The sequence below is a fragment of the Parus major genome, chromosome 26 (genome assembly GCF_001522545.3).
Source record: "Parus major isolate Abel chromosome 26, Parus_major1.1, whole genome shotgun sequence".
NCBI classification, from domain to species: Eukaryota; Metazoa; Chordata; class Aves; order Passeriformes; family Paridae; genus Parus; species Parus major.
The window spans coordinates 2003080-2017987 of NC_031795.1; the positions used below are offsets into that span (position 1 = coordinate 2003080).

General features: G+C 53.1%; 1 protein-coding gene across 1 annotated transcript in view; it reads right to left on the reverse strand.

The window, feature by feature from the left end:
• Window positions 1-11062, reverse strand: part of LOC107214949 (potassium voltage-gated channel subfamily A member 3-like) — a 16553-nt gene extending 5491 nt beyond the window's left edge. The window contains exon 1 of the mRNA XM_015650785.2: window positions 7659-11062. Coding sequence (XP_015506271.1) covers window positions 9143-10891 — 1749 coding nt within the window. The 5' untranslated portion in view covers window positions 10892-11062 and the 3' untranslated portion in view covers window positions 7659-9142. The remainder of the gene's footprint in view (window positions 1-7658) is intronic.
• Window positions 11063-14908: the final 3846 nt, after the last annotated feature.

Here is a 14908-nt window from a genome sequence, read left to right on the forward strand (position 1 = left end):
GATGAGAACATAGGGGTGTAGGAATGATGCTACAAGGATGCTAAAATCCAGCAGAGGAAAGGGATGGGAATTCCTGCCAGGAGCAAAGATCCCTTGCAAGGCAGTGGGGAAATGAGCTTCCAGAAGGGCTCAGTGCTCTGAGCAAGGATCTCAGCCCAGCACTTGTTCATGCACCAGCTTATCCTGAAGTGCCAGCAGGACATTCCTGGGCTTAAAGCTAACGGGGCTTTCTACTTTATTGGACTGGGTTTGCTGGGGGATTAAACCCCTCCCACCTGCCAGCTGGAAAGGGCTCCAGACTGCCAGGATCCTCAAGGATCACGGGAGCATTACACACTCAGGAAATAAATAAATACACAAATTAGACCCAAAACAGCACCTTCAGCCCAGGAAATGCCATGGGGCAAGGTGATGGTGGAGCTGGGACTCTGCAGATGAGGTGGTAAATAACAGTTTTAATTCCCACCAGGCAAATAATCCAGTGCTTTGGGGTACCCTGGAGCCTTTCCAAGCTGTATCCTTGCCAGTGAAGAAAGAAATGCCAAATCCTCAGCCTAACAATGGTGTTATTTCTCTGGATCCAGTAAGAACAGCAGTGAGAAGTCAGGAGCATTCAGGAGCTATCCCTGCTCCGGCTCCTGAAGTGATCCAGATGTCTTTCCATTGTACAGGGGAGAGGAAATCCTCTCCATCCCAAGAGAAATAGAGGATATTAAACAGCAGCCATAAAAATTAGATGTTTTTTAATTGGCTGAGCCAAATAACTTCTATCTAAACACTCAGAGCTGGCAAAACAGCTTCTGGGAGGGCAAGTCCCGAGCATCTCCTTCCAGAGGACTGGAAAACAGCTCCTGTTTGGAACAAGTTTTTAAGGAATAAACAAAGTGACCTGCAGAAAATGATGTGTCTGGCCATCCGTCACTGACACAAACAATATACTGGAATGGCTGAGAGTCTTAATGCAGAATTAAAGAGGCAGATTTAATTGATGCCAATCAACACAGGGTTTCTGTTAAGATAACAGATCTTATCAAATTAACTGATATCTCTGACTGAGTCCCACACTTGGCTAATAAAGGTGCTTGTGTAAAGCTCTCCTCCAAGGGAATTGCATGGCTGTTAGGTCAAGAGAATGGAGCAATAAAGCCAAATTCCCAGGAGATGCCCCAGGTGAGAAACGCAGCTGGACTCAGGTCAGGTTCCCCACTCGCCTCTCCTCAGGCTCACTGCACTTTCTCAGAGCATCTTGCAACCAGGATGGGAGAGATATCCCTGTAAATTTCCAGCCCTGGGAGAGAACAGCCCAGGCTTGTTTCTGATGCTGCAGGAAGATTTCCTGCCTTAATTCTGAGGGATTGAAAGTGTGGAATATCATTCAGGCACCTGCACCCACTGAGGCACGGGCAGAGGCAGAGAACCCTCTAACCTGCAATGCTACATCGAGTTCCCAGCAACTCCTTCCTCCAGCTCCAGCTCAGAAATCCCTCCTGCTCAAATTGCCAGCAGCCAGGGCCATTTTAAGCCCAAATTTTTAATGTCTGGTTTCTGACCCACTGCAATAGCAGGAGGTTAAATTTTTACAGAGGCACAGAGGCAGCTCCAAGCAGAGACCAGAAAGGAGAGAGAAGAGGGTTCTCAACCCTAAACTCACAGAGATTTCAGGAAAAATGGGCCAGAAGGGGGGGAAAGGGAAGATGCAGAGTGAAGAAATCATGGGAGAGGAGGCTGTTGATGGGGATCTGAAGGCAGAGTTGGCAGCCTGGGAAGCTGTGTGAAACCTCAGGCTTCACTCCAGCCAAGGGAAAAAAACTGAATTATTGGGGTATCCAGGGCAGGGTCTGCAGGCTTTTCCAGCCCCAAGAAAGCTGAATCCCATAAAACCTTTGGAGGAGTCCTCACTTCTTGCTCTCTGTTTCAAAAGTGCCTCTTCCTTTTTCATTGCAAACACTTCCTGAAGTGGTTCTGTGCCATTTACAGATGGGGAAACTGAGGCACAAAGGAGCCCACCTGCCCAAGGCCAGGGAGAAAATGCCCCACAGTGCTCACACGCTCCAGGCTGGGGAGCAGGGATGCATTTCCCTGGGGTACAACCCAAACCCCCTGAATGTCACTGCATCACCCACAGCATCACCCACCACATCACCCACAGCATCACCCACAGCATCATCCACAGCATCACCCACAGCATCATCCACAGCATCATCCACAGCATCACCCACATCACCCACCACATCACCCACAGCATCACCCACAGCACCCACAGCATCACCCACAGCATCACCCACAGAATCACCCACAGCATCACCCACCACATCACCCACAGCATCACCCATATCACCCACAGCATCACCCACAGCACCCACAGCATCACCCACATCACCCACCACATCACCCACAGCATCACCCACAGCACCCACAGCATCACCCACAGCATCACCCACAGCACCCACAGAATCACTCACAGCATCACCCACAACATCACCCACATCACCCACCACAGCACCCACAGCATCACCCACATCACCCACAGCATCACCCACAGCATCACCCACAGCATCACCCACCGCCTGCTCCACACACGGCTCCTTCCTTGCACCCAGCCCAAGAGCAAACTCAGCTTTCTGCAAACACAGAAAACACTTTGCAAAGTGTGTGTTCATCCCTTCCTTCCATCCTCCCTCCCAGCCTTTAGCTTCCCGTGGAGCCACAACCCGAGCACGGACCGTGCTGCAAGCCCCGAGGCCGCTGCCCAGCCTTCGCTGCCTCCACCGTGACAAAACCCCAGAGGATTTTCCTCATCTATCCGTGGTGGTGCTGAGAGGGAAGCAAAGCAAAGCAAAGCAGCTGTGCTGGGCAGCCTCCGAATAAACCTGACTGTGCTTTGGGGCGAGCAGAGGGGGCGATGGGCTCATGTTCCCCACAAACCACACATCCAAGCCCAGCCCGCCCAGCCAGGGGGTTCAGAGACGTTAAAAATGAAACGCAACCACTGGAGCAAAGCATCAGAGCTCCAACACGCTCAGAAAAGCATCGGAATCACAAGTCTGAAGGAAATGAATCATTCCTAAACAAAGCCAGCAGCGCCTGCTGCCGTCGGTGCGGCTGAGCCGGGGGTCTCACAATGAGTGTGCAGAGCCAGCAGAGAACGGCTGCTCCCACCCCGAGCAGTGATCAGGGAGCATTCCAGCTTCTCCTGACTCCAGTGAGGAGCTGAAGGAGATGGGAGACATGTTCTAATTTATTTGAGCATGTCTTGGTTCATAAGGAGGAGAAAAGTGACGGTGCCCTGCGGGGATGTTCATGCGGGGAGGTTTCCCTGCGCTGCTGCCGAGCATCCTCAGCACTGAAAATTCAGGCTGTGAGCGGTGATGAGACACAGACAGACCCTGAACCCTGTGGGTGTCAGAGCAGCACGTTAATCGTGGAAGGAAAAGCACAGAGAGGCTCACGGGGTTTGTTTGTGGTGAGTTTTGCAGAGCAGGGGATAAAAGGGCTGCAGGCAGGACCCCGCACAGGTCCCTCTTCCCCACACAGGGCGGTTTTCAGGAGCAAAATCTGGGATTCGCTGAGTGACAAAAGCAGGAGCCCTGACGCCTTCCCGGCATGGAGCAGCCAACAGAGGGACAAACACCCCTGGGACAGGGACACCATCGCCCGAGGATGGAGCGAAATCTCCCTTGTACCCCAGGCTCAACCACAGGAGAGCTTTGCCTGGAGCAAGAGCTGGGAGGAGCTGGGAGATGGGGCTGGGGCTGCTCTGCAGGGATCCCAAATGTGTCCTTCCCTCAGGCACAGACTCCTCCTGGTGCCGGTCTCATTTCTGACCTCAGAAACCCCCACTCACCACCCCCTGGAATGGATGGAACACCCTCCACTGCTGGACAGGCGATTCCCAGCTAAGACGAGGCATCTCAGGGCACCCAAAGTATCCCCCAAACCCTCCTCAAGGTGGTGATGGCCACGGCCCCGGGGCTGTTTCCAAGGAAAAGAAGCACACGGTTCCATCCCTCCATGCTCAGTGCCCACCTCCCACCTCTGGCACGGGGCGAGGGCAGATGCCACCCCGCACCCGGCGGGATTGCCTGGACCTCAGCCATGCAAACAGCACCCAGGAAAAGGGGGAAAGGCAGCAACATCCCATCCTTAACACATCCTCCAGCTGTACAACACCCTCAAAGCTGAGCAAGGGCCAGTCGTGCTGCAGGGAGGGTGCAGGGGAGCAGCACCAGCTCCGCAGGAGTGAGAGTTCCTGGGATATGGCCCTGCCCACAGCAGCCTGTAACCATCGAATCCTCAAATCCTTTGGGTTGGAAGGGGCCTAAAAAATAATCCATGACAAAGATCATATCATATCCAGAAATCCCTTATTTCCCTGCTCCCATAGGACTGCCCTTGCACGAGGATGCCGGGGCACTGAGCTCTCCCTCCAGGTACACACAGAACGGAGACTGAAGGGCAAGATAAGGCACAGTTAAACCCTGTTTGCCTGTTTGCACTCCCAGGTTTGCAGCCTACCCAGAGATCGTTTGCTAAAGCATTTAAAAGCAGGGAAAACCAAGCCCTGCTTCCCTGCGGCGGCGGTGGAGCCTCCGTGTGCTCGCACCAAGACATGCATATTTTAAAAGCTTGGCAGGAGAGGGCTCCAAACTACACAATTAAACAGATTTTACACACAACGCTCCCAAGCACTGCCAAACACCCTTTCCTTGTGCAACATCCCTGCAGGAGAGACCCCTTCGGAGCAATGACCCTGGCTGGCTCCTTCCATTCTGCCGGGGAAAGCGATTGTCTGCCCTTTGCTGCTGCTTAATTGCCCATAAACTGGGCATTAAAAACAAAACCGGCTTCTTTTGTCAAGGGACGGAGCAGGAACAATTGCCTGGGAGGAAATTTAACCCTCCTGGAGGAAAGAGGATATCTCCAGCTCTTGTCTGTGTCCACACGTGGGGTGGGATGGATACTGCTCTGCTCCGGCCACCCCAAGCACCCGAAGGGCATCTATTGTGCTGGAGAACAACAGAACCTTTTGAAGGAGCTCAGGCCTGAAAACACACAAAAAAGAGGGCAAAGAAGCAGGAGAAAAAGGTGATGGTGTCAAAGTACCAAGTGGAGGGGTCAGGGGTGCGGCTGCTGCACCCCCCAGCACCAAGGGTGAGTTTCAAGGTGTTTCTCAGGGCTGAAACAGGGAAACAGGAAAATACGGGCAGAGGGAAAAGGAAACTGCTAGGACTCTGTGAAAACAGAAAACAGGAGGTACAAGGTTCTGCAGCACCCAGTGCCCCTGTGTGGGGGCTGGAACAAGATGTTCTTTAAGGTTGCTTTCAACCCAAACCTTTTCTGTGATAAATTAAAGGCATCCACGGAGGCAGGTCCAGCCTCCCAGGGCTGCATCCCTGGGGTGGGAGCTGCCTCTTCCATCCTCGCTCCCATCCTTCACCATCACCGTGTCTCTCGGGTGACAGCAACAAAGGACAGGGGACGGGGAGGACATCGCAGCGGAGCCACGCTGGGACTGCCCAGAGCTGCAGAGACCCTGTTCCCCTGCTCTTGGGGTGCTGGGAAGCATCAGCCAGGAGCTCGTGGTAATGCCTTTTCCACCATTTAGTGCAAAAGCTGAGGTTTTGGCTCACAGACAGCAGCTCTGCTACCGCAGATCCCCCAGTGCTGCCCCTCCAAGCACATCAGGGACAGGCGAGGCTCCTCTGGAACTCCCCAGGGGCTGCTGAAACCCTGCCTTGTCCTAATGGGGCACACGGCAGGAGAGCAGAGGCACTTAAATAACTGCTGGCTGTGGAGAGCCCAGTGTTTCGGGGATCTCTCCAATTCCTGCCACAACATCTGCAGCAGCAGTTCCAGAGAAGCCTCAGACCACGGAACAGAAGGTATTTATCAGAGTCACGGGTTGGTTTGGGTTGGAACAGATCCTAAAGATCATCCAGTTCCAGCTCCCTGCCATGGGACACCTTCCACTAGAGCAGGTGGCTCGAGTGGCTCAGTTTCTCTCAGTGAATGGTACCCACGAGACAGCAGAGAGGGAAGATGCAGAGAGGGCAGAACATCCAAAGGATATCTCCAGTTTTCCACTTTCACTTCTTGCAATCTAAAAGACAGAGCAGCAGTGTGTTTTTGTCTTTCAGTGATAACACTCAGTGCTGAAAAAAAGAGGTATTTTTCTGAATGTGAGAAAGGGGAAATTTAGGTCAGATATTGATTGCCCAGAGCAGCTGTGGCTGCCCCATCCCTGGAAGTGTCCAAGGCCAGGTTAGATGGGTTTTGGAGCAACCTGGGATAGTGTCACCTAGGGAAGGTGTCCCTGCCCATGGCAGGTGTGGAACTGGATGATCCTTAAGGTCTCTTTCCACCAAAACCATTCTGGAATTCTAACAGAGCCAAACTGCCTTTTACCCCAGTGGGTGGAGTGGTTTCCTTGTCACCACTCCTATAAAGCATCTTTTACTGTCAATAAAATCCCTTTGAAACTACTCTGCTCCTACAAAATCAAGCAGGGAGGAGTCAGGAAAGCAAACCAACAGCCTGCAAGGTCTCTGCTTATTTCAGATGACAGAGAAACTGAAAATTGTTCTGTGCCATTTCCAGGAGAACATGTGGTTTCCGTACCCTGTGCAGCTGCAGTGGGGAAAACACCAACCCAGAACCTATCTGCAAACTCTTCTGAGAGCAAATCCTCTGCTCTTAAACTCAAACCCTCCTTTTAGGAATAGGTATGAGGGAAAGATTTAATAACAATAAAATTTAATAAAAATAAAAGTTAATAACAATAAAAAGGGAGAACTCGTAGGCAGAAATGACATTTTGGCCCACTGGCAGCCTGGGGAAAAGGCAAAGTGAGGTGTTCCCAGTTATCCCACACAAGGAATCCCAGTTATCCTGGACAAGGGATCTCAGGTTTGTAACTTCCCATGAGCATCTACCTAATAAAGATCATTCTCTTGCACCCTCAGCTGATGAAAATCCTGGTAGCTCCAATAAAACCATCACACCCAGCAGCCAAGGAGGGGCTCTGATGTTTTTGTGGGGTTTATTGACTGTGGCTAAGGGAAGGTGCTACAAACCATCCAAATCCTTCTGAGTCTTGGAAAAATCCCAGCTAAACTCCAATTTTGGCATGGCCAGCATCTCTCAGGACGAGGCCCCCTCTCCACAGCCTTGGTGTGGAGGAACCTTGGGAAACCTTGAACAGGTTGGGGCTAAATTTCTCTTTGCTGTAGGTATTTAACAGCATCCCTGTTCCATATGCTACCTCAAAGGAATTTGCCTTTTTTTAACCCAAAATCCAGCAAAACTGAGCAGAGCTGAAGCCAAAGCTCTTGAGGCCAAGCTGCTTTTGGCTTGTGTCGATGGCAGGGGTTGGATGGGAGCACTAAACCACTGAAATCACCTTTTTAGCGCAGAAGTGAAGCAATCCAGCTGCAGAGGAGCAGCAGGGTTTTCCTCCTCCCACAGCACTAAAAAGCAAATACAATTAGTGGAGCTACAGGATGTGATCCCACTTTATCTCACATGTATAAAAATACCCGAGAGCGGCAGGATAAGCTGGAATAAAAGCAATAATAAAAGTAAGCAGTGGGAAGCATGGAGTTTGTCCAAAAAACCAGAACATTATGACTCCATTGAACTGTCCCCCGTGCAAAGCTCACCTGATCCCATCAGATGTCCCATGGCCCCTGGCGCACGCGTGAAGATGAATTTTCCCCGGTGGGATTTTTGGTTATTTTTCAATCCTGTTTTTTACTGTCCCCCTTGTTTCACAAAGCTTCCCCGGCCAAGCTTCCCGGCAGCTGCTCGGTGCCAGCTCCCAGTGGCTTTGGGGTTGTTCTTGGTGGAGCAGGATGAACCTCCATCCCCAGGTTCCACTGCCAAGGTGAGGGACAGGAGGATCTGGGGGTGTTTATTGCCTGTGGATGCTTTGCTGGGCACACGGGAGGAGCAGCGTGGCTGGAACCAGGAAGGGGGTGCAGAGCCACGATGGAGGAGCTGGAACCATCTGGAAAGGCTTTTTGCGGGAAGAGCAAGGACCAAGGGGGATGGGAGAAGGGATGCCATGACAACCTTTGGGGGTTTCCCAGGAAACCATGGTCACCATGGCAACTGCATCACTCCGGTCGGAATTAGTGACTTCCGCTGGAAGGCGTGTTCACCACTTTAATCTTCTGGTGATAAGCGGCTGCATCTCTTCCAAAGGCATTGCAAAAAGAGGAGGAAATATCCCTTTGTCTCCGGCTGGGTGGGTCGGAGGCTCCCAGCCATGGCGAGGAGCCCATCGTGGATCCTGCTCCGTGCCGACACCGCTCCCTGCTCCCAAAAACATTCCAGTCTGTGTCTCCTCTCCCTCCCCCTGCACACATCCCTGCTGCACCGCCACAAACTTGACATTGGAGGAAATAATTCCGTCAGGTTACAGGGGAAGGGAATCCAGAATAGAAAATGAAGGCTTAGGGGATTCTTTTTCTATTTAAACCGGTATTGATTGCACTCGGTCTCTGACCAGATTAGAATTTCATAAATTATCTAATGGGGAGAAAAAGGGAATCTGGGATGTGCCCATAATGGCACATCACATGTTTCAATATTAAGCATCATTTAACGATGTGGTAACAGAGACTCTCTGCAGAATTAAATGGTTATTTCCTCCCAGCCCCCTCCCAGTACGCTCTGCCTCATGTTTTCCTCATTCCTCCACCCAGTCCAGGTTTGTTAATCCAATAAATTACTTCATGTGATGGAAGGGAGATCGGCTACACACTGCCCTTAGGGAAAGGGGGGGAATTCGGGAGCAAAGCAAGAGGTTCCCCAAAAGCCCAAAAAGCAAAGCAGCCCTGCAACACGTTGCAGAACAAACACCTGTTTTGACAGTGAGTGTGGTTTGTCTTCATCTTCCTTCTCTTTACCCTTTAGCTGTCCTCTTCTCCAGAGAATTTTAAATCCTTTTACTTTTGGATCTTTAGAAAGGAAGGATCTAAAAAAATAAAAGTATAAAAACGAGGGCACACACAGACCGACGATGGTGCATGTTCCACACAACACCGACACACAGTCACTTTGCATTATTATTGGTATTATTATTGGTATCGTTTTACCGCGTCCTCAGATTTTGTTGCTGTTTGTTTGGTTTGGGTTTGTTTTAAACATCCGTAAAGATCTTTTTGATGTTCACACAGTTGGGATTGTTTGTGGTTGTGCAGTTGCCTGCTTTAAAGGCAGCCTGTTTGAATGCACTGTGATTGATCCCCCCTTCCTCGATCACCATGTACTCGGACTTGCTGAGGGTGGAATTGCTGCGAGCCTTCTTCATCTCCTCACTGGACGAGAGGTGCTGGCAGCTCCCGACGTGCATGTACTGGGCTTGTTCCTCACCTTCCGTCTCCCGGTGGTAGAAATAGTTGAAATTGGAGACGATGACGGGCACGGGGAGGGCGATGGTCAGCACCCCCGCGATGGCGCACAGAGACCCCACGATCTTGCCCCCGATGGTGATGGGGTGCATGTCCCCATAGCCCACGGTGGTCATGGTGACCACGGCCCACCAGAAGGCATCGGGGATGCTACTGAACCCCGAGCTGGGGTCATCGGCCTCCGCGAAGTAAACGGCGCTGGAGAAGAGGATGACGCCGATGAAGAGGAAGAAGATGAGCAAGCCCAGCTCCCTCATGCTGGCCTTGAGGGTCTGCCCCAGGATCTGCAGCCCCTTGGAGTGCCGGGAGAGCTTGAAGATGCGGAAGACCCTGACGAGGCGGATGACTCTGAGGATGGCCAAGGACATGGCTTGCTGGCCATTGCCTTGCCGCTCAGCCAGCTCCGTGCCCAGCGTGATGAAGTAGGGGATGATGGCCACGATGTCAATGATGTTCATGATGTTCTTGGAGAAGGTGGCCTTGCTGGGGCATGCAAAGAAACGGACCAGCAGCTCAAAGGAGAACCAGATGATGCACAAAGTCTCCACCACAAAGAAAGGGTCAGTGAAGGATGACACCATGGAAGCAGCCGAGGATGAGGAGTTGGTGAAGACGTCAGGTGGGAGAGGACCACCCCCTGTCCCAAAGGTCCCCCCGGTTCCCTCATAGTCGTGGTCATCCCTGAATTCGGGCAGGGTCTCCAGACAGAAGATGACAATGGAGATAAGGATGACCAGGACAGAGACAATGGCAATGCCTCGGGCCGGCCCAGAGCTCTCAGGGTACTCGAAGAGGAGCCACACCTGGCGCTGAAACTCCTTCTCAGGAAGTGGCCGCTGCTCCTCCCGAATGAAACCCTCATCCTCCCGAAACTTCTCCATGGCCTCCTCCCCCAGCTGGTAGAAGCGGATCTCCTCGGAGAAGATGTCGATGGGGACGTTGACGGGACGCCGGATGCGCCCGCCCGACTGGTAGTAGTAGAGGATGGCGTCGAAGCTGGGACGGTTACGGTCGAAAAAATACTCATTGCGGAGGGGGTCGAAGTAGCGCATTCTCTTCCGGGGGTCCCCCAGCAGCGTCTCGGGGAACTGCGCCAGGGTCTTGAGCTGGGTCTCGAAGCGCAGCCCCGAGATGTTGATGACCACGCGCTCGCAGCACTCGTGCTCCCCGCTGCCCGCGGGCTGCCCGGCGGGCACGGCCGGAGCCGGGGGCTGATCGTAGCGGTCCCCCCCGAGCAGCGCAGGAGGATGCTGGGGCTCCTCCAGCAAAGGGTCCCCGCCGCCGCCGCCTCCCACCACGGTCATGCTGCCTTCCTCCCCTTCTTCGCCCTCTTCCTCCTGCTGCTCGGGGCCCGGCTGGGGGGCGGCGGGGGGCTCGGTGTAGCCCAGGTTGTGGTGGCTGCTGCTCGAGCCGCCCCGAGGCTGCCGGCCGGCGGAGGAGGCGGCCGGAGAGTAGAGCAAGCTCCGCCGCTCGTCCATAAAGGTGTGGGGCGGAAGGGGAAGGGGGGGGAGGGGGATCGGAGAGGCGGCAGCCGAAGCCTCTTCTTCCTCCTCTTCCTCCTCCTCCGGGCGGAGAGGGAGCAACAGCCGCCCAACTCCTCCAGCGGCTGCCGCTGCTCTGAAGAGCTGAGGCTCTTCTCAAAAAATCCGCCCCCAGCCCTGGCACCGCCTCACTCAGTCACCGCTCCCGGAGACACCCACCAGCCCCCCGGCCCTGCCCCGCAGCCCCCCGCCAGCTGCGGGCACCCCCTGCCCTGCCCTGCCCTGCCCTGCCCGGGGGAGCCCCATCCATCCATCCCGCAGGCAGCGCCGAGGGGCTCCAGGCTCCTCCCGGGAGCATCCTTCGCTGCTCAGCGGGCTGCAAGCAGGGAGAGGGGGTTTTCCTGGCACAACCGCTGCCTAGAAAGACTTTTTCTGCCCTTCCCCAGGTGGAATGCAATTTTGGCTCGGAATTTTGGGGTTTGCCTGTTGGTTTTCAGCCACGGTTTCACACGGTGGGAGGCTGTGGGCAGTGGAAAGCCGACAGCGTGGCCAGAACCAACAGTTGTTTTGAATCAGCGTCTGGGTTAGGCTGGGGATTGTTTTTCTCTGTCTAGGAGAGCGTGTGTGTGTGTCCATGAGTGTGTGTGCACACGTGTGTGTGTGCGTGTGCTTCCCCCACCAAAATAAACCCAGAAGCAAAGCTGAGCCAGCCTCTACCAAGGAGCTTCCAGGCTGAACTGAAACCTGCATTTCAGACTTTCCATCAAGAAAGCCAAACCCTTTCTATTTCTTTTTCTTTCTTCCTCCCTTCAATTTGTCTTCTTAAGCAAATAGTTCAATTCTGAGCAAAAGGGACTTTTTCAAGTAAAAACGTCCTCTGCAGAAGCCCAGAGCTGGAAAGCACCCCATCCCCAGGAGATGTGCGTCAGGGACAGTCTCTGATCTCTGCACTCCCTGGATCCTCATTTTTCCAACCCCCTGCAATAGCTGAAATGCTTTAACCCCCAGCCATGGGGGTTTAACCTCCAGCCAAGGGGGTTTAGGCAATTCAGGGAGCTCCCAGCTTGGGAAAAATTAATGGAATGGTTTAGATTGAAAAGGACTTTAAAGCTCATCTCACTCCACCTCTCTGCCATGGGCAGGGACACCTTGCACTGGTCCAAGAGCTCGACCATGAGGGCTGCGGAGAGGAGAGGAGGGAGCCTGTGTTCCCTTCCAGAGCCAGATGGGTGGTCCCAGCACCACAATGGAGGTTAAAACCCATCCACCATCCCCACTTGAGCTCATCATCCCGGTTATTTTTAACCAGCACAGCCTCCAGAAGGTAGGGAGAACAACAGATGAAAAGATCAAACTTATTTATACTTTAAATCAGAAACAAGCTGTCCAAAATACCCAGATCTGGGGAGGGAACAACAATAAATACTGGTGCAAGAGCCGACTCCAGACTGAACAAGAGATGAACAGTGAGGATGGAGTCCGGCTGAGCTGAGCCCACCCAACTCTTTGCTGACAGAGGGGAAACACCCTCTGCCACCAGAAAGCCAGGAGGATTCCTGAGGGAATGAGCCCCAGCCAGGTGTGCAAGGAAAGGTGGATGCTCAATAAGGAGAGTTGTCTCCAGGCCATGTCACCCCACCCCAGACTTGGGCTCAAGTCCTTTGTTGCCACCTCCATCCTTGGCTTTAATCCCCATTTTTGACACCTGTTTTTCTTGAGGGTGTGGATCTCCTGGAAGTTGCTCCCCCGCCGTTCCTGCAGCAGTTCGTGGTGTTAACCAGCAACTTGCTCCCAGTGAGAGCACCCACTCCTCCCCTCCAACCCACAGAATCTCCCAGCCATCCCCAAACCCAGACAAGGCAGGAAGCAAAGCCCCGGAGCACCATTAACCCTTGAGCTCCCCTTGTTGTTTGTAGGTTGGGAAAAATTCCTGTATGCAACAGTTCACATCCAAATCTGAGGCTTTATTTTCATGAGAAAGAAATAAACATCATCTCTTCACCACATATATGTGTGTGTAGCAGCTAAAAACTTGTCTGGCTCATCCCTTTTCCCTGCTAGGATTTCTGCCAATAAATCAGAGTCGTCTGGTCTCAAGCAAACAAATGAGGCTGCCTCAAACCATAAACATTTATTGAGGACACAAGGCTGGAGGCACAAGGTGTAACTTCCATAATTGCAATAATTTACTCCACATCTGTCAGGGGCAAACCCATCAGGAATTAGCGAGAGAGCCACAGACCTTTGGGATGCTGCTTGGGAAAGCCTTTCCTTTAAGAGCAGCAGGATGAAGCCCTTACCCCACGGCTGCAGCACAGCAGCAGACATTAACCCTTGAGCTCCGGTGCCCTTGATCGGGCTTCGCGCTGGGATTTCTCCAGGAGCTGGCGGCCCCAGCACCTCGCCCTGTTTACTCCTCCGCTGCCTCCCTGTAATCCTATCAAAGCCAATTAGGCTGTGCCAGGCGAGCAGCAGCGCTGCAAGCGGAGAGCAGCCGAGGGGCAGATCCTCCCCAGCCCTTCCCTTCAGCTCCTGCCCTCCCCTGGGTCTCCAGACGAGCTTTGGACGCAGCAACAGCATCACCTCCCCTGTGAGCCCCCGGCAGCCTCACACGGCTTCCCTGGAGGGGTTTGCATCCAGGAGCTGCAGCAAGCCCAGCATTTGTCAGCCAGGAACAGAGGTGGTCCAGGTCAGGCTCCAAAACCTGGAGGTCTGAGCACAAGGGAAGGGGGATAAAAGCCCAGGGGAAGGGAGATCTCCCTGGTGTCCAACCTGACCAAAGCTTTCCTGTAAGCTGGGAACTCAGTGCAGCACCAAACCACCTCCTCTAGACTGTGGTTTGCTGTCTAATGCGAGATGTCCCCTCTGCAAATTTCCTTCTGCTTTTTCATCCATCTCTTCTGCTGCATCTGGTCTCAACAAATTGAATTTTTTTCCTAACAGCCATTTAAGAAATCCCCCTGTGCAATGATCCACACACAGGCTGCCCTGGAAGAGAGCATGCAGTTTCTATGAGGAAGCAAAGCAAGCATTGCTCTTTTTCTCCCTTAATGGCCTTCTCAGGGCAGATTTCCAAGCAGAGGGGATGAACAACTTCCCTCTTTCCACAGCCAGGCCCAGACCATGAGGAGAATTCCCCCCAGCATCCCTCCCCTGGGGGACACAAGCTGCACAAAACACATGGGAGCTTCACCCCAACTCTCAGTCATTCCCAGCCATGGGGCCGCCTTAGCATCCTGCTTCCCCCTTGGAATCTTCCTTCCTTCTTGATGAATCCCAGTGCCTCTCAAGCAGCGTTTTGGGGTTGTCCTTTTCCCCCTCAAGGCTCCCCTTGGTAGCAGCAGCAGCCAGGCAGAGTGTACAGAATCCAGCCTGGCTGTGAGCAGGATCTCACCCGCCCTTCCTTCCCTCCCATTTCAATGGGAATTCTGCTTCCATTGATAAATCTGGGACAAATCTGTTCGTCTTTATTTCACAGATCAGAGACCTCTCAGCACACACACAGTTACAATAATACCTTAATGCACTGCAAATGCATTGTCTGTCCTCCTGCAGCAAAGCCCCAAGTGCTGCAGCCAGGCAGCGCAGCTTTAACTCCCTCCAGGCTTCTCCTGTCGGGAACACAAGCGCTCCTGTGCTGCTCAGGATGGACAAACCTCATGGAGAAAGGCTCGAGGTTGTCACTCAGTCACCCATCACAGGCAGGACTGCAGGGGCTGTTGGTAGCAAACACAGCTCAGCACCAACCCAGCCTTCTGAGAGAAACTTGGAGCAATTATCACAGAATCATGGACTTGTTTAATTTGGAAAAGCTCTCTAAGGCGATGGAGTCCAACTGTCCATGTAACTGCCAAGGCAACCAGTAAACCTTGTCCCCAGGTGCCACATCCATGTGTCCTTTAAATCCCTCCAGGGATGGGGACTCCACCACTGCCCTGCTGACACTGTGGTAGTGCCATTTCTTGGGAAAGAAATTTTCCCTAATATCCAACCCGAACCTCACCAGCACAACTT